The sequence below is a fragment of the Euphorbia lathyris genome, chromosome 10, assembly GCF_963576675.1.
Source record: "Euphorbia lathyris chromosome 10, ddEupLath1.1, whole genome shotgun sequence".
NCBI classification, from domain to species: Eukaryota; Viridiplantae; Streptophyta; class Magnoliopsida; order Malpighiales; family Euphorbiaceae; genus Euphorbia; species Euphorbia lathyris.
In genome coordinates this window covers 21,282,717-21,310,420 of record NC_088919.1, presented here as the reverse complement: position 1 = coordinate 21,310,420, position 27,704 = coordinate 21,282,717, and the positions used below count along the sequence as shown (strand labels likewise).

At 35.6% G+C, this 27,704-nt stretch overlaps 2 protein-coding genes across 13 annotated transcripts; one reads left to right on the top strand and one right to left on the bottom strand.

The window, feature by feature from the left end:
* Nucleotides 1-17,763: 17,763 nt before the first annotated feature.
* On the bottom strand, nucleotides 17,764-22,494 carry LOC136209091 (golgin candidate 6-like). 12 transcript variants are annotated; one of them, XR_010677392.1, is made up of 11 exons: nucleotides 22,230-22,494; nucleotides 21,943-22,011; nucleotides 21,803-21,858; nucleotides 20,978-21,105; nucleotides 20,836-20,888; nucleotides 20,202-20,348; nucleotides 20,028-20,101; nucleotides 19,865-19,934; nucleotides 18,912-19,041; nucleotides 18,405-18,573; nucleotides 17,764-18,261 (listed from the first exon to the last, which is right to left on the bottom strand). XR_010677392.1 is itself a non-coding variant. In XM_066000462.1 (10 exons), exons 1-9 carry the CDS (start codon nucleotides 22,365-22,367, stop codon nucleotides 18,961-18,963), a joined length of 816 nt encoding a protein of 271 aa, XP_065856534.1. In that variant the 5' UTR covers nucleotides 22,368-22,494; the 3' UTR covers nucleotides 17,764-18,573; nucleotides 18,912-18,960. The 12 variants fall into 12 exon arrangements, 9 of the variants coding, with proteins under 9 accessions (XP_065856534.1, XP_065856536.1, XP_065856543.1 ...); XR_010677391.1 differs by having other exon boundaries at nucleotides 17,764-17,973; XR_010677393.1 differs by having other exon boundaries at nucleotides 17,764-18,573; nucleotides 19,843-19,934.
* Nucleotides 22,495-24,053: 1,559 nt separating this feature from the next.
* Nucleotides 24,054-27,704, top strand: LOC136209414 (protein C2-DOMAIN ABA-RELATED 7-like). The gene is made up of 4 exons (XM_066000874.1): nucleotides 24,054-24,442; nucleotides 25,580-25,675; nucleotides 26,406-26,703; nucleotides 27,444-27,704. Exons 1-4 carry the CDS (start codon nucleotides 24,332-24,334, stop codon nucleotides 27,488-27,490), a joined length of 552 nt encoding a protein of 183 aa, XP_065856946.1. The 5' UTR covers nucleotides 24,054-24,331; the 3' UTR covers nucleotides 27,491-27,704.

Here is a 27,704-nt window from a genome sequence, read left to right as displayed (position 1 = left end):
ATAAGAAATAAGTTTCACTATGTGCATGTGGGAGATGTTAGAATTATATTTGACAATGAACCAGATATTAGGGACCGTATGTTATTGGATTGGGCCAGATCTTTATAAGGAGTGATTAGGGTCTTACCCTAATTACTACTTTATGACACGACAATAAGAGAATAAGGAATTAACCTAGTCTCCATCTCCCTCTAAGTGACCTGTCGCCCCCATCACTCTCTGTGTTCGACGCATCTAGCTCGTGGATCAATTATTTCTTCTCTCATTCATCAGTGTAGTTGAATGTCACCGGTAATACAAGATCGTGGTGGTCCTTTCTTCTGTTGCTGAATCACATATGCAGATATCTATGCTACAAGAGGTAACTCGATAACCTGAATCCGTATAAATCCTTCAAATAATAATAATAATAATAATAATAATAATAATAATAATAATAATAATAAGGTTTAATACATCATTTGCCTCCCGAACTTATCCAAAAAGGTCGATTGACCCTCTAAACTTTCAAAGTGTCTCGATAGCCGTCTGAACTTGCATAAAATGTCCAGTTAGCCTCATGAACTTGTCTTAAATGTAACTCAGTTGAAAAAAAAGTTAAATACATAAGATGTATTGCACGCGTCTTAAAAAAAGTAAAACGACCAAAGTCGGGGTATGAAATTCTAATATTAGAGAAGACACCTTTTATAGTTGAGCAAATACGCACTTCCTTTTTAATCTGTTCAGCAAATTATGTAATAACATTTCAAGGTGCGTGCAATACATCTTCCGTATGCAACTTTTTTTTTTTTTTTTTTGCAACCGAGTGATTAATTGATTACATTTTACACCAGTTTAAGAGGCCAATTGAACATTTTATGCAAGTTGAGGGGGTTATCGAAATACTTTGAAAGTTCAGAGGGTAATCTAGTTTTTTTTGGACAAGTATGTATGAAACCTAATAATAATAATAAAGTAAGAAAAGGAGGAGTTTAATTAGTGAACATAGTAATAATAGAAAAACAATAAGAATTGAGAGTAGTGTTTTAATTTTTAAATAAATAGTTCTTATATATATAATTTTTTATTTTTCGTTTTTTTTTGGAGCTACTTCATCGAAGGTGGAAAACAATATTATTGAATATTTTGAAACTCATAGTGTGGGTTAGATGCATCTTTATATGCTCCAATTGTTCAGTAATGAGTGGATGACTTTCTATTTATCCATGGACTTATTATAACAAGTATCACTATAAGCTCACTAACCACGTTCGACATCTCCTTAGGACGCTTCTTCATAGTATGTTTAGAACATTTCTTATAAATGTCGAACTTGACCGTTTGAGAACCATGCTTTATTAAAGACACACCTCCAAATTTGTCCTTTAAAATGGTCCATATATAATTTGAGTTCTCATACTTACAATATTTGTTAGTGAGTCCATCATCCATCACACTGAACAATATGATGCAAGTTATGAAATTCTTCTTCTTCCAATCTAGATAAGCATCTTTGTTCCTCATATGTTGACCTATAGCTCATTTTTTTGGGTTCATCCATGATTATTTCCAAAGGTTTCTCTTCTTACATATATTAGATCTTAATACTCCAGACCCTATAGTTATCCCTGCTTAATATTTGGTGTTTATTCAATTTAGCAACAATTGATTTTGAGGGTGAGCCGTTGTTGGAACTTGATCTACAATAGAATTTAACTGCATGACTTAGTAAGAAGTTAACTACAACATACACAAGTTCTCAATGCAACCTAGATCTTACTAATGTAGTCTTTACACTAGATTTCAACTCAAAAAATAACATAAAGAGACTCTAATTATCCTTTATTCTCTAATTTTCAACTTCACAAACGAGATATTTATGCATCGAAACTAAGTTATTAGATATAACTTGTCTAGTAACTTACTATAAGAACGTTATTAAAGGTTCGTGTTGATTTTGGGTTTATTATTAAAATCTAATTAATTCTATTTAGGATAAGAATTAAAGTTTATTTAATTAATCATTCATAAATAATAAATAATAAATCATATTAAATATCCTTTATTATTAAAAAAAAAAATCCAACTCACAAACAATAATATCAAAATATCATGATAATTGTAGAAACCAATTTTTAAAAACAACATTCAAACCAACCGAACTAACTATTAAAGTTCGTCAAACACATTATCAACTAATCCATAATATTTAACCTTAGCTAAAATTGACTTATTGACTTTCCAAAGAAGTTCGATCAAGATAGGGTAAACTCTCTTTCATACTAAGGGGTAGAAAGAAGCTTCACAAACTTCAACTGCATGCCAGAATCGCCAACGAGAGTTGTAACATGTAAGTTGCTCAACCGTTTCATAAACATGATTATGATCTCTCCATAACATTTATTACTTGCAATGCAACACTCAGTTAGCAAATGCATTAACTTTGGTGCTGAGATGAATTTCTTCAACTTGTTAAAGATAAGTGTGTGATCATGCCCACGAACTAGAACATTGGCCGAAATGTACTCTTTTATCAACTTCTGCAGCTTAACTATGTAAAGAACAAAAAGTTCGACATCATCCCATCTGACATATCCCAAAGAGAATAAAAAACCTGGTGTGCTAGGGTGACCCAAACGTGCATGCCACAATGAGGGGCCTAAAACAACAAAAGTAGATGGTGTAGGTGGAGGTTAGGGTTGGGAGATGGCGGTGCTGATAGGATATATCTTGCCCCGACTCTCACACCTCATAAGATGCACCCCCGTCTCAAAATCCTTCATAGAAAACCCAAACAAATCAAATTCCACAGAAATAGAGTTATCAGAAGTAAATTTGCAGACTAACACTAAGTTTTTAACAATGTGAGGCATATGAAGGACACGTTTTAAAGCCATGGTGGGTTTGGGATTGGCAAGGTAGTGTGCCCATAACCATGAATCAGAATTGACTGACCATTACTTGGTTGGCAAGGTAATGTCCCCATTTTTGCATTTTTTTTATGTATTTTGTTTAAATTTTGGGTGAACAATATATTTATTTTTTATTTTATTTTATTTTTGGGTAGGTAAAAGAAGGAAAAAACAAAACACCACTTCAAGTTAGCCCGGGATTAGCCTAGGAAAGCTAACTCCCACATTATCTTCCGAAAGCAAAGACAAAAGGAAATCAGGGGGAGACGAGAAAATCGAGATGCCCAAAGCCCTCTCATGGCCTTATGTAGCAAGCCGATCTATCACGCGATTCTGCTCTCTGTAAACATAGCAGAAGTTGATACTATCGAAAGAGGAACAAATCCTTCTAATTGCCTTTACAAAATTCTGGCTCCCTAAGCACAAAGCTCTTTTATCAGAAATTAAATTGACTCCTTCGAGATTATCTGACTCCACGAGCAGCTTCATAATTCCCAGACTCTCTGCCATCCTAAGCCCAGAAAAGATACCCCAGAGCTCAGCAATAAACGAAGAGTCCAAGCCCAGATTCTGAGCAAAACCAGATAACCAAGCACCTCCAGCATCTTTTAAAACACCACCGACAGTTCCATTCTCTTTACACGACCCATCAGTATTCAACTTCACCATCCCCTCACCAGGTCTATACCAGCCTAATAGATGAACATCTATCATTTGGATAGAACCTGCTAAACTATCAACTGTAAAACTCTCAACAATTGATTTAACTTTCCTGAAGAAGAACTCCAGCAAATTAGGAATGACAACACTCCTTCTCCCACCACTTCTACATTCCTACAATGCCAAATTTTATGGTAGACCACATCAAATAGAATTGATCCATGCTCGAGCTCAGCCAAAATCTTCCCTCCAACACCCACCCTAAACCAGTCTTGTTCCGAATAGAAAAAGAATGCAGAAAGACACTGTTCAGGCAACACTTTTATCCACACGGCCTTACTTCCAGCACAATCTCTAAGAATATGATAGCTGGTTTCCGCACGAGCTTTACATCTACTACAAGCATTAGAATCTACCAAATGTCATCTTTTCCTTTCAACATTCGTCAGGAGCCTATTCTTAGCACAGAGCCAAAGAAAACTCCTAATACGATAAGGAATCTTCAATGACCAAACCTTCCAAAGGTTTGAAGGAGGAATATCCATATCCTGATTAAAGGCCTCAAAAGAAGATTTACAATACTAAGCACCATTATTAGTAAACGACTAATAACGAGTATCGCCATCCTCCTCCATGCAACTAACTTTAACTCGGATTCTCAGGAGAGTTTGAAGGCTGAAAAAAAAGATCAAATTTAGACCAATCCCACTCTCCATCCTCAGCCACAACATCTACAATTCTCCAATTTCGAAACTCCAGAGACGGAGGAATAGAACAAATCTCCAACAAAGGCTGCTTCCCTGGCCAAGCATCATTCCAAAAACTAATCGATCTCCCATTGCCAACCGACCATCCAATACCAGTGCAAAACTCAGAAAAAACTGCATTAACCCCTTTCCATAAAAAGAACAAACCTGAACTTTTTCTTTATGCCCCCCAAAAATCCTATCATTCCTATACTTCCCGTAAAGGAGCCGGACCCACAGAGCAGATGGAGATTGCCACATCCTCCAAAGGAGTTTTATTAACAACACTTTGTTATTATCTTTAGCCTGTCTAATCCCAAGGCCACCCAAACCTTTAGGATGGCAAACCTCCTTCCAAGGAACAAGATGAATTTGCATACTTTCCACCGAGTCCCCGCACAGGAAACGCCGATTGATTTTATCTAAACCGTTAAGAACTGGTTCAGGAAGATGACAAGCTTGCATAATATGATTAGGCGCCGCGCAGTTCACTGACTGAATCAAAGTAAGATGACCTGCAATAGAAAGTGATTTTGCTTTCCAACTAGCACACTTGCTATTAATTTTGTCAAAAACATCATTGAAAGACGCTTTAGAGACTCTATCACTATGGAGAGGAATCTCCAGATAGTTGCCCAAAGATTTGGTAAGAGGAATGCTTGACAACTCACTCAGCTGTTTATAGAAACCCTGTTCCATATTATTAGAACACAGCATCCGAGATTTTTGGATGTTAAGTTTTTGTCCAGAAGCAGAGCAAAAGCAATTGAGGATATCCATAATCACACCAATTTGCTCCTCACTTCCTTCGACAAAAATAATCACATCATCCGCAAAAAACAAATGTGTCACCGGGGGGGCAAAACTTGTTAATGGTCACATGATGAAATCTCCCAGTGACCACAACCTCCTGTATAAGGTGAGTCAACCTCTCCATAGCAATAATGAACAAGAAAGGGCTCATAGGGTCACCCTGACGAATGCCCCGGGAAGGAGTAAAATCATCGGACATATCCCCATTTATCATAACTTGAAAAACAGGAGAAGTAATACAAACCTCAATTAACCTCCTCCAATTCTCCGGGATCCCAGCTCTCCTCAGACTCTCAAGAAGAAAATTCCAGTTAAGTCGATCATAGGCTTTCTCTAGATCAAGCTTTAAATCCACAAAACCATGCTTTCCCTTCTTAACTTTCGTCGAATGAACCATTTCCTGTGCGATAACGACATTAGAAAGTAAAGAAGAAGAGGCATAACCAGAAGAATTGTGTAAAATAAGTGAATTGATCTAGTTGAGGCATGAGTGATTTCGAATAACATAGTAATCCATCATCTGTCTACCAGGCACAAAACTACCTTGGTTTTGGCTGATAATATCTGGGAGAATACAGCGGAGTCTATTAGCCACAATTTTGGTGACAGCCTTATACAGAATATTGAACAAACTAATCGGCCTCATTTGTAAGAAAGAAGAAGGATTCTCCACTTTAGGAATCAGAACAAGTAGAGTTTTATTAACCAGCCTAATATCCTCAAATCCTCTAAAAAACCCCTCGACAAAACTGCAAACCCTATCCTTAACCGTTTCCCAATGTTTATGAAAAAACCAACCGGGAGCCCATCAATACCCGGAGCTTTGGTAGCCTCGATACTAAAGATATCCTGACCAATCTCTTTATAATTAATTAGGTGAAAGGCTTCAAGAATCTTCTCCTCACTAATTGAAGGAAAAGTAGCCCTTGTTTGAGCTCTTTCTAAATCCACTTGATCCTCCTGAAATAACTCTTTATAGAAATTTAAGGCCAAATGATGAATATCCTCATCCTCATAAACCCACTCTCCATTAGGATTTTTGATAGCATCAATCCGATTCTTTTGCCTTCTAATAATCGTAGAGAGATGGAAATACCTAGTATTTCGATCTCCGTCCTTAATCCAAGCTTTCCTTGATTTTTGAAACCAAAGCAACTCTTCCTGACGCAACACAGCTTCCAACTCATGCTGAAGAGACCTGAGTAAACAATTTAAGCTATGGTCAAACCTGATCTCCAATGAGCATTGAATCCCAGTAATCCTAGTCAGAATTTTATGCTTCCTTCTGATAATGTGGCAAACAACGTTCTTATTCCAGCTCGCAACGTTGCTTCTAACCATCCGCAGCTTGTAAAACATTAGACTGAGGCTTCCAATTGTCATGAACAATTTTTTTGAACTCCGGGTGAGACTCCCAAGCCACCAAATACCGAAAAGGTCTCACCCCTTTAGGATGAGGAGCTCTAACCAGTCTGAATAAGATAGGACATTGATCATAATGACGGAAGGGAAGATTCAGCACTGCCGCCTCCGGAAACCGACTGCGAGCCATGGTATTAGCATAGACTTTGTCCAGGCAAACAAAAGTGCTATTACGTTTCCATGTAAATTTATGACCCGCCGCACTAAGATCCGACACTCCACACAAATCCATATTCTGTTTATGGTTCAGACACCGATTAATGTAATGATTACCTCCACCTCTTTGATCGCTCATAAGAGCAATATCATTAAAATCACCAGCAACAAACCAAGCATCCACCATTCTAGCACTAATACTATATAAAACCTCCCAAAGCCATTTACAATTGGCGAGGATAGGATCAACATACGTGATGGTGAGAAAGAAAGGGTCTTTACCAGGACATATGACTTTACTGTGAATAAATTGCTTATCCATCTTCACGATATTGAAATGAATAAGATTAGGCTTCCAGAAAAGCCAAATCCCACCAGCACGACCAATAGCCTTCGACCGGACACACTTCCAGCTTTTAAATTTCTTAACTACATCATCCGCTTTACCTCCATTGATCTTAGTCTCCAGTAAAGCAAAACAACAAGGGTTAAACTATCTAATTAAATCATTCACATGGAGACGGGTAGCCTTGCTTGCCGCTCCTCTTACATTCCACACAAATAAATCCATCAATAAGGAGGACAACAAAAAATAGACCCGCCCCATTAGGCCAGATATTTATTAGGGGCTCCTATGAGCCTAGAAGAGGTCCCTTCCGCCCCCCGTTTCTCTAAGAATCCAAAGGAGTTTTGGTTATTCTTATAAGAACCTTTGAGTTTTTTCATACTCATCTTATTAATTCCCATGGGTTTAACATTCCTGGATTCATTGATAACTTTAGGGATGATACCATCCCTATTCCTTTCAGTCTCCTATAGATTTTGAGTCTGACTCATCTTATTAATTCCCATGGGTTTAACATTCCTGGATTCATTGATAACTTTAGGGATGATACCATCCCTATTCCTTTCAGTCTCCTATAGATTTTGAGTCTGAGGACATCCCCGGACCTCTTCTTTAGACTCAAAAGGGGGTTTACTGCATCCACGTTTCTCACCAAAGGTTCAGCAGGTTCCAAGTCTGGCATACCCAGATTCAACTGCTCAGGAGGTGGACCAGGATCATCAACCAAGCATTAATTTCCTTCATCCGCAGGAAGAACCCCAAATCTCGACCCTGAACTGAAATCCATAGGGCTGACAACAAGCTCTTTTACCTTCAGGGTATATATAACCTTTCTACCATTACTAGTTTGAATCAGAATCTGTTCTTTATTGATGTCAGGCGGGATATTTTGGGACACAGACGCACATGTCCTCCGTCTCCCAAATCTTCTAGCAACCATCCAAGGGCCAAAATTATTACCCTCCCTCTGGATACCATCACTCCTAACCTCAACAGGTTCCTGCAACCCTCGTTCACCTTTTTCTTGCTAGCACAACCTTCATAAGTATGTCCAAACATACCACATTCATATTATATATTATGGATTCCCTCATACTCAATATAGTAAATGGTATGTTGTAAGCAAAATTTCGATAGTAGAGGTTTAGATAGGTTCAATATCAATGCATACTCTAGTAAACTTCCCCCTTTCCGCCCCAATAGCTGTCTTATCCACATGGTGAACTTTACCCACAAGCCCACCAATTTTCTTCAAGAAAATTTCATTATAATATTCAATCGGAAGTCCCGGAAATCTCACCCAAGTTAGGATTCTATTCACAAAACAATCTCTTGGATTAAAGTTAGGAACCCATGGCCTTAAGGCCAAAACATGATTATAAATAATATAGGGACCCCCATTAATAACAGCATCATAGTCCTCAGCCTCTGTGAATTTAATCACATAATATTCATTCTCCAAATCAGTTATACTGACTTTTCCTTTTTAGCCCACTTGAATCCTTTGTGCAAAGTATTTGAAGCCAATTCTTTTCCCCAGAACTGTCACAATTAAAGACAAATTCCATTTTGAACGCAGGGAATGTTTATCAGTCGAGGACAGACGACTCACTGGGCACAACAGATCATCCTGCTCCTCATTCTCAATATCAGAATCAGACAAAATATCATCCAAACCTCCCTCCTCCGGACCTCCGTTCATAGATGTCGCCTCCTCTACCACTCCCATCACTGTATCGCTCCAAGAAATTTTCTTACTACACGGAGATTGCACAAAACCATTAACAGAATGAACGTCGACAATCAGATCATTGCCCATCCCATTAGCCAAAACCAAATCTCTGCCTTCTACCAGAGAAACCAAATATCCACTTGTCCCACCCGCCGTCAATCCCTGTATCACAGAGCTGCCTAAGATGGCCCACCGTCACCCGATCCGAATCTCTCGCGGTTATGATCTCCTGCAAAATCACTATCCAACATTGCCTTCACGGAACGAGTCACACCCACCAGGGCCCCGCTCGCCACACCCGCCGTCGTTCCCCGTCTCGCCGTCGTCGCCGCCAGCATTGTAGCGCCACTGCCAAATTTGGATCTCTCACGGCTTCTCTCTCCAAGACTATCACTCTCCATAGACGCTCCTCACGATCTCTCTCTTCTTATAAACAACCAACCATGCACCAGACTCACCTCAGACAAACCCAAGCCGCCTTACTCAAACAACGAGTAAGAAAGAAAGAAGACAAATGTGAGAGAGAGAAGATAGATTTGAAAGAGAGAAGATAGATCTGAAAAAGAGAAGACAGACCTGAAAGAAAGAAGGCAGATCTGAGAGAGAGAAGATAGATCTGAAAGAGAGAAGATAAATCTGAAAGAAAGAAAACAGATCTGGGAGAGAGAATACATTTTTTATTTTCTAAATACTCTAAAATTATTTTAAATTTATTAGAAAATATTTTAACTACCCAAAAATTATAAAAAATCTAGAAAATCAGAAGTAATTTTTCAAACTATTTTGAATTGATCAAAACATGTTTTGATTCATAAAAATATTTGTATCCGTACGTTAATATTTTAAATTATTATGATAGTCATGCTCAAGATGATTCAAACTCCTATTATTACTCGTTTTCCTTATTAGTTAGTCAAGTTGTAAAACTTAATGTGGGAAATCAAAACTTTTTAAAATTGATATTTGTGCTATCCTCTTTTTCCATCTACCACTATCAATAAATGGCAAGCTCGATCTATCTCTTATGTATTTTTGGGATACCCGTATAATCACAGTGGTTATAAATGCTATGATCTATCTTCGTGGAAGATAATTGTGTGCCATTATGTTATATTTGATGAGTGTCAATTTCCCTTTGCGTTTGTCCCTGTATCTTCACATCCTTCCTATTATTTCTTGGATATGCCCATTCATCATATGCGTGTCTTCACCAAATCAGTTCCTCCCACACCCCGATTGTTCCAGTCTTGAGTCCACCTCCCTCATCGCCCTCCTTTGCTGCCAAACCAACCCCTACGCCCCATTCTTCCCCGCTCATCCCATATGTTACTATCAGCCCCACCTCACTTATTCTCGCCCTTGACCAAGCACCCCCCCATTTGTTCTCTACTGTACCCTTTTTTACCATCCCCGACCCGTCGTTAGGAACCAACATGACATTTTCAGACCTAAGCGCCATTTAAATCTTAATTATCAAGTCTCTAAATCACCTCTTCCTTATAATCGTGTGTGTGCTCCTTATGATGTGAACTGGAAATTGGCCATGAATGATGAATATAATGCTCTCATTAAAAAGAAGAAGTGGGAAGTGGTGCCTCGCCATCCAATGTTAATGTCATTTGTTTTATATGGATTTTTTTTCATAAAGAGCATTATGATGGTTCTTTTGAAAGGCATAAAGCTCGTCTTATAAGTGATGGTAAAACTCAGCAGGTTAGTATTGATTGTGGGAAAACTTTTAGCCCGATAGTCAAACCGGCTACTATTCAGACTGTTCTCAATTTGGCTCTCTCCAAATCCTAGCATATTCACCAACTTGATATGAAGAATGCCTTTCTCCATGGTAAACTTGAAGAAACTGTGTATATGCATCAGCCATTGGGGCACAAAGATCTCGATCATCCCCACCATGTTTGCTTATTGAAGAAATCTTTGTATAGGCTTAAACAAGCTCCTCGGGCTTGGTATAAGAGATTTGCTGACTTTCTTGCTACTTTGGGGTTCTCACACAGTGCTTATGCTTCTGACCACTATCTCTTCATATATCGGTAAGGTATATCAATGACTTATATTTTGTTATTTATAAATGATATTATTTTGACTGCTTCATCTGATGATCTCCGCAAGTTTATTATTTCACGGCTCGGTGCTAAGTTTGCAATCAAGGATATTGGGCCCTTGAGTTGTTTTTTGGGCGTAGCTGTGACCTGTCATGCAGGTGGCTTGTTTCTTTCCTAAAAGAAGTATGCTACTAAGCTTATTGGATACACTAACATGTGCTCATGCAAGCCCTTTCACAGGCCAGTCGGTACCAAACCCAAGCCGAGTGCCATCGCCACTCCACTCTTTGCCAATCCATCCTTGTATCGCAACCTTACTAGGGCCTTTCAGTACCTCACCTTCACTAGGCCTAATATTACCTTTGCTGTGTAGTATGTTTGTTTATTCATATATGACCCTCATAATGCCCACATGCACGCTTTCAAGCGATTGATTTGCTATATTTAGGGTACACTGGATCATGGTTTGCATCTTTATCCATATACTACGTTTGCCGTTCTTTCTTATATAGATGCTGATTGGGGTGGGTGACCTGATACTCATCGGTCTAGTCAGGGTACTATGCTTTTCTGGGGATAATTTGATTTCTTGGCCAGCTAAGCGACGTGCCTTGTCTCGATCTAGTGCCAATGCCGAATAGCATGGGGTGGCAAATGTGGTTTCTGAATCTTGTTGGTTAACCTTCTTTTGGAGCTTCAGTGTCCGGTGACTAAAGTTACTTGAGTTTATTGTGACAATGTAAGTTCTATTTATCTGATTGGCAATCCCGTTCATCATCTGCGGACTAAGCATATTGAGATGGACATTCTTTTTTTTTTTTTTGTGAAAAAGTGGCCTGAGGTCAAGTTCAGATTCTTCATGTTCCATCTTGCTACTAGATAGTTGATATTTTTTTTTATTAAAGGTCAATCGTTGTTCCTCTTATCAAGATTTCAGGGACAGCCTCATCGGCCTCCTGTTTCGACTGCAAGGAGTGTTAGAATATATATGCGAATATTATTTGTTTATGGTAGATATTATTTTGGTAATATTGTAATTAATTAGTTTATTACCTTAAGTATAACCTAAGATTACTCTCTTATATTTAGTATTAGTTTGTGACCTTAAGTATAGCCTAAGATTACTCTGTTACCTTAACTATAGCCTAAGATTACTCTATTGTATTGAGTATATAAGCATAATTTGGCCAAGAAGGGAGATAACATATTATCTTATTTCACTTTTGAGTTTTTTCAGTGGAGGGGAGGAAGGGGTTTGTGGTCTGTAGTTACGTTAGTTTAGTCCCTTTGCCCATAAGGAACAAAAAATAGGATTTGTGGTTCACATACCCTCTATCGTGATAGAAACATAAACAATCCGGAATCTAGAATACTAAATCGCAAAACGCAGTGTTTTTCGGCGATTTCAGATGCATTTTTGATGTTTTTTTAAGGCCGAAATAGATTCAAAAATACGTATTCATACATAAATTAAATATAACATGAAGATTATTTTTACGCATTCGAAAACATATTTTTGCATTAAATCATGGATCAACTCTGAAAAAATACGAGATCTGTCATTTTGATACAAATGAAGGAATTTAGACACATACACATTCAAAAATAAATACGGGTTATCGGGTTACCTCTCGAAGCACAGATGATGCAATGGAAGAATCAAACTAATATCTCGCATTACTGCTCACAGAACTCATATACCAAAATTATTTACGAGGAGAAGCGATAATTCTATGAACTAAAAGAGTAATCGTTGAAAGACAAAGCAGGCAAGAGAGAGAGAGATGGTTTTTTTTTTTGTCTCTTATATTATGACCTGTTTGGCAAATAGCTGTTGGCTGATTATCTTTTTGGTTAGATGATTTGAGCAAATGATTGTGTAAATTTATTTAGTAAAATTTAGCTGATTGCTAATAACTGTTTAGATAAATGACAAATAAAGACATGATAAAACATTTATTCAGAGTTAAAGAGTAGTAATTAGGGATGAAAAGGTTGGAAGAAGAGAGAAGATAAGAAGTTATATGCCTAACACTCAAGTACAAAGTTGCAAATGTATACATAGTATGTCGGCCAGACCTTTCACTTGCCTAGGGGTATTTTTGTCTTTGTGCAGCTCTTGGGGGGCATTTTAGACTTTCAGCATCCTTGGTATATTCCAGAAGCAGTCCACTATTCCACAATACACTCTATCACACTTCATCTTTTGCTCAGTGAATCACCACCATCCATCACATGAGAATATGATCAATGGTTGTGATTGAGACACTTGTTTTGTTCTTGATTACTTAACCTTGACATTTCTTGCTTAGCACACCTATTATTAATATATAAATGTAATAGTTAGAATTATAATTTTAATGAGAGAATTCAGAATTTAATTTCTCACCTCATTCACTTTCATAGCCAATAAGCCAAGAGAACGAATGAGAATGATTAACCTGCCCCGTCAAACTCAAAGATGACATGACAGAAATCTCTATCCCATGCCAACTTCATACCAAAATAGACCCTATAATTCATCAAGAAACGCTGACCAAACCCCAACATTCATGGAGAAACCAATGAAGCGGTACCCAGACTCGTCTTAAACATTTTTGAGGCATTGTACTAAATATAAACATTAGGCCTAAATATTTTTAAAAATTTACATAACTTTAATCCTTTTATATATATAACAATTATATTTAAAATTAATCTCATATATTGATTATAAGATTTCAATACAATTTCGAAGCAAAATCATTTACTAAGTGGTATTCTGATGACGTGTCCAAAATGCTGGAACAATCTGATGTCGTAATGAATCCGTAAAACATAATGTAGGTCAGATATGGACATAGTCCAGTAAACCTGCTCAGATGCCTAAATCAGTTTATGATTGGATCAAGTTGAAGGGTATGAACTAGTTGAGAGATAATAGTTAACTTAGGGAACCTTGTGCCAATACCTGTTTATTTAGTATTGTTTAGATTTAGGATTCCTTATGGATTTAGGATTTCTTATCTCTCAATAAGTATGAATCCTGGGAGCAATACTTTATCATATAGTATTCCGAAAAGTTCCCTTGTATTAGGAGGGTATATCTTTAGTAGCCGTATTTGGGCTACCATCATTAGACTTGGACCGTCATATAAGTGGGCCGCTATTGTTGGAGCTGGACCACCATAGACGTGGGCCACTATTGTTGGATTTGGGCTGCTAATTTCATATGTGCTTTTAGGCTTTGAGGAGGACAGAGCTGACGTCATGTTTGTGATGTCATTTTGCATGATATCATATGTCCCCCTTTTTAGCCTTTAGACATTCTTTCAGGATATATTTCGCAAAAATGTCTTTGCATGAGGACCACTTTGAAGTTTTGATCCTCGTGATTTTAAAATCGTGATCATACTGCTTATCTCAAGCTTTCGTTAAGCTGACGTGCCTGACTAGGGACTAACCTAGAAAATCGTGTTTGCGGCTCATTTATGAGAACACCCGTTTAATGATGAGAAACTCTTCATTTGCCTTTGAGTCTTTTTGTTTTCTCAATCTCTTTTGTCTTCCTTTTCATGTTCACTGCATTTCTTACTTCTTTTTTCTCGACATTTCTCTTATTCTTTAGAGTTTCAAATTCTTGTTTGTTTTCTTCTGATTTTGATTTCAGAAAGTCGTTGCTTCTCCAAAGTGAGTTCTTTTTCCTTTTATTTTTCATTTCCACCTTTTCATCATCCAATGGTTAGAGCGAGCTCATCTCATGGTAAGGGTAAAAACCCTCGGACAAGCGAGAAGAGCAAGTCTCGAAACAACAAAAATGAAGAGGTTGAAGAGCCTAAGAAACTGAAGATTCCCTATTTGAGGAATTATGAGCAACCATTAACCTTCGATGACCTTGCGCTGGCTACGCTCGTGTCTAGGTTCCCTGAATTCACCCATCTAGAAGCTAGGGTTCCTACCTCTGACCAAGTGACAATTGAGGCGTTTGAGGGTCATTTGTGTTTTTATGAGATCTTTCTTAAAAATGGGGTTCAGCTCCCCTTCTTTGACGGTATTTTGAACATCTTGAGGGAGCTGGATATATGTCCTACCCAACTATACCCAAATGGTTGGCTTGGCCTTTTAGGTTTGGTTAAGGTCTGTGAGGATTTGGAATTCTTGCTGACATGGCATCTCCCTCGGCACATATAGCCTCACTAGCGAAGGAAAGCTGATGATGCTTTGTGGATTTTCAAGCTTCCAATCAATCTACCATCCTTTGTGAATGATAAACCCTATAACAACAAGAATTTTAAGCCTCATTGCTTATGGATTTGTCTTCCTAAAGACGAGAGTGGTGGAATTTTGGTTGATTCACTCTATCCCCTCGACTTTTCCTTTCCATACTTCCTAAAGACAAGCACAATCATCGTTTTGACAATAAAAAACAACAATCATTAATCTACAAATCAGTGTAATCACATGCTAATTTTTTTTTTTGAAATTAACTCTTAATTTTATTCACTTATAATAATAAAATAATCAAATAAAGAGTCAAATAACTAGCATGGTTGGAGTAAAACATAAGGTTGGCTAGCTAAGTTTTAGTTAGTAATATTTTATATTATTTCAGAGAGTTAAATAACCAATTAGTTTTAGAAATGCTCTAACCTGGATTTGGAAGATTGAAATATAGTCATTTGGCAGGTTGTTTGTAGTAATAAATACATGATTGTTCGGTTGGAGTGGCCGATTTTACATGTGCGTGTGTAAATTTTCTTTTTCTTTTTTTTTTGCTAAATAGAACTTGTTCATTTTTTTTTCTGTATATATACGTGTTATAATTTGAGTGGTCAAGAACTAATTTTTAGGTACTAATGTAAAACTTCTCAAAATTAGGCTACACCGTATTTAAGATTCTTAACATGTAAAAAAATTGTGTCTAATAGAAAAAATTGGATTTATGGAAGAGCCTAATAGGGTAAAAAAATTTAGAAATTTGGATTTATGAAGAGCCTAACAAGCCAAAAACTTTAGAAATTTGGATTTAAGAAGGCCTAATAGGCCAAAAAAATTTAGAAATATAGATTTAAGAAAGGTCTAACAAATTAGAAATTTGGATTTAGAAATGGCCTAACATACCAAAAAATTAGAATTTTGGATTTAGAAATGACCTAACAGGACCTGGACCAATTTTAGAGTACTAATTGAGCACACAATCTAAATTCCTTGGAGACAGTGGGACCAGAACCACCACAACCTCAAATTTTATGGAGGCAGGGTGCCAAAACTATTAGTAGTCATGGTGGTTCCGGTAACGAAAACGCCAGGGCTCCTCCAGCCTCCCCTTGTATCCGCCCTGGTTGTTTTTTTTTTGAAACCACCGCCCCTGGTTGTTTGTAACTGTATTTGGAATATAATAAATAGTTTAGATATAATTAATGTTTCTAAAGTTGGATGTGATAATTAAATAATGAGTAAAATAATAATAAATTAATATGTTTAAATTTACGCTTAATACGTTATTTGCCTTTTAACTTGTTCAAAAAGTTTGATTGACTCCTGAACTTTTAAAATATTCTGATAGTTTCCTTAACTTGTATAAAATGTTCAAATAACCTTCGCAACTTGCATAAAATATAGTTAATGGATTACTAAATTGCAAGATCTTGTTTGATAAACCACTTAATGACTTAAATTAAAATGTTAAACACTTATTTAATTTAAGTGCGTTTGATAGTTTTTGTTGATAACAACTATTTTTTTACCACTTAAATTAGTAAATTAAGTTAAAAAACACGTATTTTGATATGTCAAAATATTTAACTTAATATTTTAAGTTAAACATTATCAACTAATATTTTTATAACAATTATATCACTCAATATTTTCAGCACTTATAATATTCGGTACTTATTTTTTCAGTACTTAATTTTCAGTTTTATCAAACATTATCTTATACAGTAGAACCTCTATATAGGAATACTCTATATTAGAATAACCTCCCAATTGTTATACAAAAGTTTGGTCCCAAGTGCTGAGAGTCTTTGTTATACCAACCTCTATATAGGAATAACCTCCCAATTGTTATACAAATAGTCCGGTCCCAAGTGTATTCCTATATAGAGGTTTTACTGTATTCAGAAGGTATGGTCAAAAAGGTAAGACATCAATGTGAGAGTGCGATGTTTTAATATTCGAGATGACAAATTTTACTGTTGAGCCCGTAAAACTTTTTTTTTTTAATATGTTTTAATTTATGATGTGATTATATGCAACACACTTTTCGCATTAAAAATACTTTGAATGTTCAAAACCATTCAAGTTTTTGGACAAATTCAGATTGCGAGTGATGTATTAAAAGTAAAAATTAATCTTATCTAAACAATAATAATGAACTATTTTGTATGTAAAGGTGAAGATGTACTTTCTAAAAATAATATAAGGGGATGAAATAATCTTTTTTATTATTATTTATGATGAGGGATAAAATAAAGGGACAATTACAAAACTAGCACCTTTTAAGATGTTAGTTTTCTTTTCTAACTTCTTTTGAAAAACTACACTACAAAAAAAGAGGCTTTTAATGAGAAGAAAAATTATTATTAAAAGTCCAAATATTCTCATGAAAGGGTTTTTAATGAGAATTATTACTCTCATAGCTCCCTTCATTACAGGGGTCCCTTACTAAAAGTAATTATGAGAATAAAATACCTTCTCATTATCACAATATATAATGAGATTAATTGTCCTCATCATAATTTTTTATAATAATAAAAACTCTTCTCGTTAAATTGTTTATAATAATTAGAAATATTCTCATTAACTTTTTATATAATAATTAAAAATCTTCTCATTAAATCTTTTATAATGATTCAAAAACCCCTCATTAAAGATTTTATCATGATAAAAAAAATATTTACGGTATATAATAATATTCTGCTTATTAATTATAAGAATACAATTCAACAATAAATTATAAAACAAAGTTCCATTTTAATTCACTAAGAAAAAAAAGCCACAACATGGAGAAACAAAATGCATTACATGAGCAATAGAATAGCTTGGATTTACATATTGGTAAACAATCAGCATCAACATCCTATATAAAAGCTCTAGCCGGATGCCTGACTCCAACAAACATGGCATAGCCAAGCATTCTAACCGCTGTAGGACAAACAACAACCTACACAATGCAAGCCCTATAATTAGTATACCTACTTAGCAGTACCAAAAAAAATGAAAAAATGTGTCTGAGGCAAAAATCTTCCATGTTCTAATTAAAAGACCATAGGGCCAAGAGGGAGAAAAATCTTCCTGCTTTCTTCAACCTCTGTTTCTTCAACCTCTGTTTCAACCTCTAGTATATATCATTTCATTCAATTTCACACTGTTGTGTCATTCCCAATCATAACATAAAGGGCACAGTTCAATCTTCATAACAACAAATTTCTAACACTCCGGAGACTGATTGCTAACCACATGAAAGCATTAATTGTCATCAATTTGTAATAAACTCACAAATAAAACCATGAAATCCATCAGATTAATGGGTACGAAAGAAACCACATGAATTTCAGAAAATTAATAAGGTTATAGAAATCTCATATAACTTACCCCGTTAGGAGAGTTCCCAAGAGGCGCCTCCACTGCTAGCCTTACCACTCCATAAGTTAAGCAAGTGAGAATCTGCTAATCCAAATTCTGCAAACACAGAGTTAGTAAAAAAGAATATCTTCACCTGCCTACATCCAACCACTCCCTTAACCAGAATATCTTCAGGTACCTGTAGAAGGTGCACATAAGAAAGGTCAAATTTCACGTTGACAATCTATGAATCTAATTAACATGAAGGATATGTCAGAAAAGTAAAAGATTCCAATTATAGTGTAAAGTGTAAACATGTGGAAAATGCAATTGGCTAGAATTGGATGTCAGTATTGAATTAACATTTTGCTATCTTAGAAAAAGATAGAGCTTATCTCATAGAAAAGGCTTAAATCTAAAAAGACCGGGTTTGCAGTCAAATTCCATGAGTTGTTACTTGTGAAAAGCTCTCTGTGAGGAAAATCAAAGAATATTTTTCATTCAAAAACTAGAAAAGGAAAAAAGCCACATCCCTACCATGACTACAATTTCATTTGGCATCAGCTGCCTTTTCTCCATATATTCCTTAAGCTCGCTTCACCGTTTCACTCCCCCAAGCAATTTCTGCTTGCAACAAATCTCTAGCAGCAATTTGCACCAAACCATACTGCATTCATCAAGATGACTTGATTCAATCTACTGTTTCTTCAATGGCAATTACAAAATGAGAGACTGCACATAAATATTGTAACTGAAGCTATCATACAAGACCATTGGGAAGGAAATTAGGTATACAACCTAAAAATCAGTACTTCAGATGGAAATACTATTCTTATGTAACTATTGCCTATGTGTGCAAAATGAAATGGAAATTCTATAAGCTCTGCTTGTGATGTGACCCTTTCGAGGATTGATCACTATGTTCAGGGTAGTGCGTATTATATAACCATTATGCATTGGTTTTGCAAACCAAATGCCACTTATTTGTTCTCAGTTTTTGAGATGTGGGCCTCTTGATCCTTGATCAAGACCCGCTAGCACACATTAGAAAAGCCAAACCTAAGCCAAATTATAGGCTCTTTATCATTTTCAACATGATAATAACCATCCTTATCAACGTGAAGCCAAATTCATTAGAGCTGGCTGAACCTCATTCAGCAAGGAACTTTCCTTTTACAGAGTAGACCATGAACACATATGACTAGAATATGACAATAATGGTTTAATTACTAATGAGTTCATGACAATGCATTAAATTCCAAGTTTCCCATCTAAGCTTACCAACCAAAATATTCATAGTTCAACAGAAAATAACCCATTCAAATGTAAAAGGCATGAGATTGGCAACAGAAACATTTGGACAAAATAACTTCGAAAACTCTTAAAAGGTTATCACATGAACAGAAATCCAACAACAATTAACTTCCTCCTTAAAAAGAGAAAGAGAGAGAGAGAGAGAGAGAGAGACCATTTAGTGTAAGTTTGTATACCTCTCGATCCATAAGCATATCCATGAGACGAGTTATACCACGAGGAATAGTGAGAATTGCTTCTTGTAACCTGAAGAGAGAAATCAAAAACATTTCCAGCATTACTGAGAAGACCAAAAAGAAATGAAAGATAAAGAAGGGAAATATTTCTAAAGAGACATACCTATTTGGAGAATTTGTTAAAAGGGCAGTCAAGATTTGAAGAGTGTAATATGGAATATAGAAATCCTCTTCTGACTGCCATCCAAATGGATATAATAAGAAAAGGTAGTTCTCTATTAAGAGGTAGAAACTCCAAACTAGAGAAAGATATTTCACATCTTAGAGAGTATCTCACCAACAAGCTTAGAAGAAGAGAGATATTTTCTGCCTCTCGGGAAAGCAAATCAGTATTCATTAGAGCTGGCTGAACCTCATTCTTTGGCCCTCTTACATGATCTAAAGGTGTCAATGCACTTAAAAGGGTTTCTAAGGCACCTCTAATCTGCACATTTGTATTATTTTTAAATATAAAATGAAGTGGGCTGCACTCTTCAAGAAAACAAAAACACGCAAATGAAAAGAATGATCATGTAGATGGACTATGCAAATCGTTCCTTAAAAAAGGACATAAAAAGTTAAATAATATATGAGGTCAGGGAATTATACATACAAGTTTATCCATATATTCATGTGTCTGTGTGTAAACATATGTACAGACACATGTATACTCTTTTCTTCAAAATGAAGTGGATTGAGCACTTCTCTAAGAAAAGTAAAACATACGGACAAAAGGAACAACCATGTATGTGGACAATGCAACCCATTCTTTCAAAAAGTATAGATAAAGAGATGGAAATTGTTAGTATTTACAAAATTATAAATGCATACACAAAGACACACACGCACACACACATATATAACAGTGCTCAATTCAAAAGGCAGAATGAAGAGGAAAAAATAAAGGAATAAAAGTAGAGAAGATTAGGAACCATTTCGACATCATCTCTTTCCTCCTTCAAGACACCCATAAGTACAGGAAATCCTGCAAGAGGCAATAAATCAAGTAATAAAGCAAAAGGAATAAGACAACTCCATACTAAGTTTGCAAAATAGAAAATATCAGGCACATACCCATTGCTCCAAAAGCTAATTGTGCAGCCTGACTTTCTGCAACAACAGATTGCAGCTCAACCATGGCAGTTCTCATGTCCTCTGCCAGGACACCATTGCTTATTCGACCAAGTAACCGTTCAACATAGCTTTTGATACAAGAGATAAAGAAGATAAGTTCTGTTAATAACAGACAGTAAATGGAGTGACTGGAAATGTCTATTGAGCAAAATGAAGAGAAATACAACATAGTTGACACTAAAGAAGGATAAGTTGACAACAGAATGGACACTAAAGAACAAAAGCATCAAATACTTTCTTAAAAAGTTACCCACAATGAAGGTTAAGCCTAATGAAGCATGCATATATTCCTAAAGCATATCAATCTGAAAAAGATTTTACATTCTTGAGGATGAATAACTATGATAAGATAATCAGCTGCATCAGACTGCAATATTGACCCTAAGATTAGAATATAAAATGTGAGTTGATGCAATTTTAAAAGATAGGCTGGAACAGACAACTAAACTCAACTAAACTCTTAAGATGCATTCAGTTAAAGGAATAAGTTGTTAACCATATTTTAGCAATAGCAGCAGTGGTTATACAAGTTTCATAATTCTCTACCTATTTGATTTTACTTTTTTGAGTAATTGTGAAGGAACCAAATTTCTTCTACATTCAGATTTCACTCTTCAACCCTTTTCTAAGATTTAAGATACAATTATGAGTTAAAGTAGTTGCTCTTGTCTCATCAGTTTTCTGTATCCAATATGGTTAAAACAACCCAAATCCAATTTTTAGCTTTTAAGAAGCTCATGGCATGACTACAAAAAAGAGAGAAACCTGATAGAAGAAATCACCAAAATATCAGCACCAACATACAAATATTCCAAATGTACCTACAAAATGAAATTATACAAAATCAAAGTTCAGCGATTAATAGAAAATATTAAACCAAAGTGCAAGAAGAGAGAGATAGAGACCCTTTTGATAAGGTTAGGTTGTTTGATCAAACAAAGGACAGTCCCGATAGTGTCATTAGTGGCTGCACCCTAACTCAAAATGAGTGGAAAAACCACCGTTAATGACAGCACATCCAAACCTAGATGTGATTCTCAAATATTTAGAGAAAGAAAGTGTACGACCAAGCTCACTGAGAGAGACAGAGAAATCTATTAGATTAAAAAATACCTTACCCAACAATCTTATCGGAGACGACCAGAAATTGAAAGGACCTGAATTAAAAACTCAGGCAAGGGAAGAAGATAACCTCAAAGTAGAAGAGGAAGGTCGAACAGAAGCCAATCGAACAGAAGAGGGAAACAATGGAACGGGCGCTCTTCTTTGAGGCGAGTCGCATACGGGGTGATGTTGAGGATTTAGGTTTTAGTAAGAGGAGTGAAGCCATGATTTTCAACTCTATTGAAGTTTGGCGGTGATGTGAGAAATTTGGGAATACCGAATGAAATTGGTTTGGGAGTTTGACTGATTTTTGGTAAAAGATAGAGGGAACCCTAAAAACGATGGAGGGAAGGTTTAGGGGGGGGGGGGGGGGGGGAAGGGGGAAGACACGGCGCCAAATTAGAAAATTTGGGGGAATTTTTTTTTAGAGAGATTGTGAGGATAAAAAATGTTATTAATATTAGAGTAAAAAATATAATGAGAATATTGAATAGTAGAATTTAATGAATTTGTAAAAAAAAATATTAATGAGAATAAAATTTAATAAATAATTTTTTTTACTATTAATATTATAATATATAATTTATCCTCATTAAAATTATTGGAATTATACTGTTAATGAGAATATTTTGATATTCTCATTATTTTTTTCTCATTAATGTCCAATTTTCTTGTAGTGCTAACCAAAACTAACACATTTCAACAAGTAACGTCTAAGTTTACCCTTATCTTGTCCCTTAACAGAATTTTATCTCTCTAACGTATCAAACACTGCGATAAGAAAAGGAGCAAAAACGAGAAGCGACGGCGGCACACTCAAAGAGGTGGAGAAGCAAAAGGCGGTGATAGGAAGAGAAGGAGAAGCGAACGGCGAGGAGAAAGAAGGAGAAGTGAATGGCGGCGATAGGAAGAGGAGGAGAAGAAGGCGAACAACGAACGGAAGAGGAGGAAGAAGGCGACCATTTTTCCAGCAATTTCGTCCCAATATATATTTTGTTTCTCTTCCTTTTTCATGTTTTTCCTAGTCATGCGAACCCTAAAAACAAGTGACATTGTTATCTCCAAATAGATTTTGGTTGGAATATCAGTTTCAGATTTTTTCCCGACAGTGTCGATATCTGTAGATATTTGTCGATATCTGTAGATATTTATCGATATTTGTAGATATCTATAGATATTTGTAGATATTGTATTTGTAGATATCTGTAGATATTTGTCGATATGTGTTGTCGATATCGACAAATATCTACAAATATCTACAAATATCTACAGATATCGACAAATATCTACAGATATCTACATATATCTACAAATATCGACAAATATCTACAGATATCTACAGATATCTATAAATATCTACAGATATCTATAAATATCTACAGATATCGACAGAAATCGACACTGTCGGGGAAAAATGTCTGAAACTGATATTCCAACCAAAGTGTATTTTTAGACAACAATATCACTGTTTTTGGGATTCGCATGATCAGTAAAAACATGAAAAATGAAGAGAAACAATATACATTGGGTTGTAGAGGAACAACCTGCTAGATCTTAACGATGAATGAACTAAACTTTAAATCTTTTCAATGAAACTAAAAACCAATTAAAAACTTATATGATTGTAGAAATTTTGTTGTATGGACTGTGGGTTGGATTGATTGTTATAGTATTCGTAATGTTCTGTAGATTGTTCTGTTTTTTAGAGAGAGAGAGGGTGAGAAAGAGAGAGAGGAAAGATAAAGATACACAGTTATGTTAAGAAGAAGATGATGGTAAATTTGGAAGTTACTTCTTGAAATGTGTTAGTTTTGATGAGTTTTTAATTAGAAATGGCAATTTTTATATATATATATAAAAGAAATAGAAATGGAAATGGAAATATGTGGTATGGTGAAGCATAGAATGCAAGAGAAGGCAGCATATAGGCAAATCAACCACCAGTAATTAACAGAAAAGCGAGTAAAAAGGTGGACCACCAAACCCTGATTTATAGCAACACCTTCATTATTCCCATTTTCAATTCTTAATTAATTTCCATCACAAACTCAAACATCTTCTTGTTGAGATTCTATGGTGGGGCTGTACTGTCCGTATACTTTTGTTTTCATTCAATAATTTATCAGCCTCCGGAGAGAGAGAGAGAGAGTGAGTGAGAGAGAGAGATCTGAGCAGCTGCGGAAATTCAAAATGGACAACGTTCTTGGTCTTCTTAGAATTCGGGTGCTCAGAGGTACTAATCTTGCAATTCGTGATATTGGAAGTAGCGATCCTTATGTTATCATCACCATGGGAAATCAGGTCTTTTCCTTCATTTTTATTTATTTATTTCATCCTCTTTTCTTAATCGTTCCCTTTCTCTGGATTGAGATGATTTTTTTTTTTGGCTTCTCTGTGTGTATATAAATATATATTCTGTCTTGCTCTTCGATAATCAATTAATAGAAATTTGGAATTTAGTTTGATGGAGAGATCAATACTCCTCAATTTGGATTGTATGCAACCAATTGAACTATATAAAAGGAACCAATTGAACTATATAAATATATATTTTGTCTTGCTCTTCGATAATCAATTAAGAGAAATTTGGAATTTAGTTTGATGGAGAGATCAATACTCCTCAATTTCGAGATTGTCATGGATCAATTGAATTAAAAGTTCGAGCGGATAATTAAGGCTACTTATAGATTTTATATACACTTCCACACGCAAATGCCCGTTGGCTTATGGTCTGTCCAACACAAGCCCATGAAACTGATTTAAACAACTCAAGCTAATAGTTAAGTTAATTCCACGAATTAGTAAGGTTGCCAAGACTCGAACCCTCGACCGTTTGGTCCAAGCGGCTCTAATACCATGTTATGTAACCAATTGAACTAAAAGCTCGAGTTGATAGTTAAAGCCCAATCATTGATCTGATATTAATCTCTAAAAATGATTAACTTTATTTGAAAAATATGATCAGTAATATAGTGGTAGAGGCTCAATGCTTTAGGTAATCCATCCCCGTCTCAAGAAAAAGGGAAAAGCAAATATTGTTTATTTGTTGGAATGAATATAGATTTATCCTTGATCTTTTTTTTTAACATTGATCATTTACACAGGCCATTTCTAAACCTAGAAATTGAATCCTTAAATACCCTAGTTGAGTTCTTTGATCAAGGGCTTAATCTGTGAAATGTGAAAAAAAAAATTCAGGAGCTCAATAAGTAAAAGCAGCAAAATTCAGGGGCCTCAGAGTTCTTTAATCCTTATTTGTTCTATGTCTAAGTTCATGACAAGCTATTTCTGTGCTGATGTTTGTTTGTTGACCATTAATTGTGGAGCTAGTGAAGATGGAAAAGGATTTTGTATAGGTAGGTGAAATTAGAGCTATAAATAGAATCTGCAATCTGGATATATTCTGTCCACTGATGATGTGTTTTTAACTTGATGTAGTCATTGAAGACTCGGGTGGTGAAAAAGAATTGCAATCCTGAATGGAATGAAGAGCTCACTCTTTCCATCGCTGATACCAATGTTCCTATTAAACTTGTAAGCAATGCCCTTGTTTTGTTTCATTCAATAATTTTGTTTGCAGAATCAAGTAAGAGGTTCCTAACAATAATGGGAATCTATACATAGATATGTCAACACTGGCTTTCTCCTTTTTTTATGGCTATATCTGTAACACCCCCCCTTCAAATTCAAATAGCTTTGCTAATTGTAACTTGTCTTCATTGTCATTTTGGTGTTGGGTGGTATTCATTAGCTCAATGGCTGATGTTTTCCTTCACATTTATTCCACAACCGATGTGGTAAAATAGAACATTTTGGATGCCTTTCTTTGGGCCTTCAGGCCCATTATTGCTCCTTGGAATTATACTCTTGAGTCTCGGACGGACGCCTTACTTCTCTTTTTATCCTCGTTGTCTCGGCTTATACTCTTTGAACCTCAAGTCCATGTCTTCATTGAGTTGTCATAGCTAACTAGCAAAATTGGTAACTCAGTTTATGGTCCCATGATCCTTCTGTAGTTGGGCATAGACTCTAATAGCACTTGTTGGTTTTTCCTCACCTGCTTCTCCTTTTCATGACCAAATTAGTAGCACAAAACAAAAGATCTATTAGTCTAATTAATGGCTATAACTACAATGATCTGGTAGCTTAATTAAACACATAAACTGTTGTCTTCCCTTGACAAGGATGAATTGGTATATAAATCTGAAAAGAGGAAAAAATGCAAAGAAGAGAATGTTTGAGGCTTATGTAATTGTATTTTCAGGAAGTTTATGACAGAGACACATTCACAGGGGATGATAAGATGGGGGATGCAGATATTGACATAAAACCATATATAGCAAGTCTAAAAATGGGGTTGAAAAACCTGCCACATGGGTGCGTGGTGTCTCGAGTACAGCCTCGGAGGGACAATTGCATCGCGAGCGAGAGCTCTATTGTTTGGAACGAAGGAAAGATAAAACAGGACATGTTTCTGAAATTACAGCATGTAGAGAGTGGTGAAATAGCTATTCAACTTGAGTGGATTGAAGTCCCTGGTTGCAAAGGATTGGAAATTGAAGGTATCAATTAAACGCATTTTGTACTTCACTTTAGATTGAGTTTCCTTGTGTTGTGTGTATTATTAAGAAGGAAGAATATTGCAGCTTCCTAAATGTTGCCTACTATGCATTCAGTTCAGACAGAGACATTACTGCTACCATATATATCTTGTATTCTACTGGAATCTATAGACTTGTCAGTCCATCCAGTAAATATTACTCGTTGGTCCCTGCCAATTAGGGGCGAAAAATCTAAAAAATTTACTGGGAAAGGGTTTCTCTCTAAAGTATTTAATTGAAAATAATAGGTCTAATCAATTAAAATTGTAAACTTACAGACCATGTTTTCTTTTTTTGCTTTTTAATTTTTTTATGAAAATTAAAAATTTAGTTGGTAAAATTGACCCATACACCGCAATGGTAAATAGTCATTCTTGAATCTTGTCCATGAAAATTACCGAAGAATATCTATGTGTGTGTTTGCAATTTTTATGGATAATTTGGTTTGATTCATTTTATATTTTGTTATTTTAATATGCTGGATTTAGTAAGTTTTAAGAAATCATTATTTTAATCTGTGATTTTGCAATGAAGTGTAAAATCATATTTATTGTTGAACATTATCAAAGAGATTAAAAAATTAAGAAGTAAAGGATGAGGATAAATTGATCTTCATTTTCCTTGACATAGAAATACAAATAGTTTGACTAATTTTCATGTGATCCAATTGGAAAGCGAATTGATTGTGGTTTTGATGGCAGACAAAGATCCGAGATCACCATGGAAAGGGCCAAGGCTACGCGGTTGAGGTTTGAATATTCAAGATCACCAAACAAATTTCAATTAAGCACCAATAGCTATCGAATCACTTCTTATCTCCACAATAGAATCATCTTACTGTATCTATTTTACTTCATCTACTCTACTGTGCTTGTTATACTTTGTAGATATCAATTACTAATGTGTTTCTATGTAATTTTGGCTATTTTCAAGCCCTAATTAATTATTATTACTATATTATA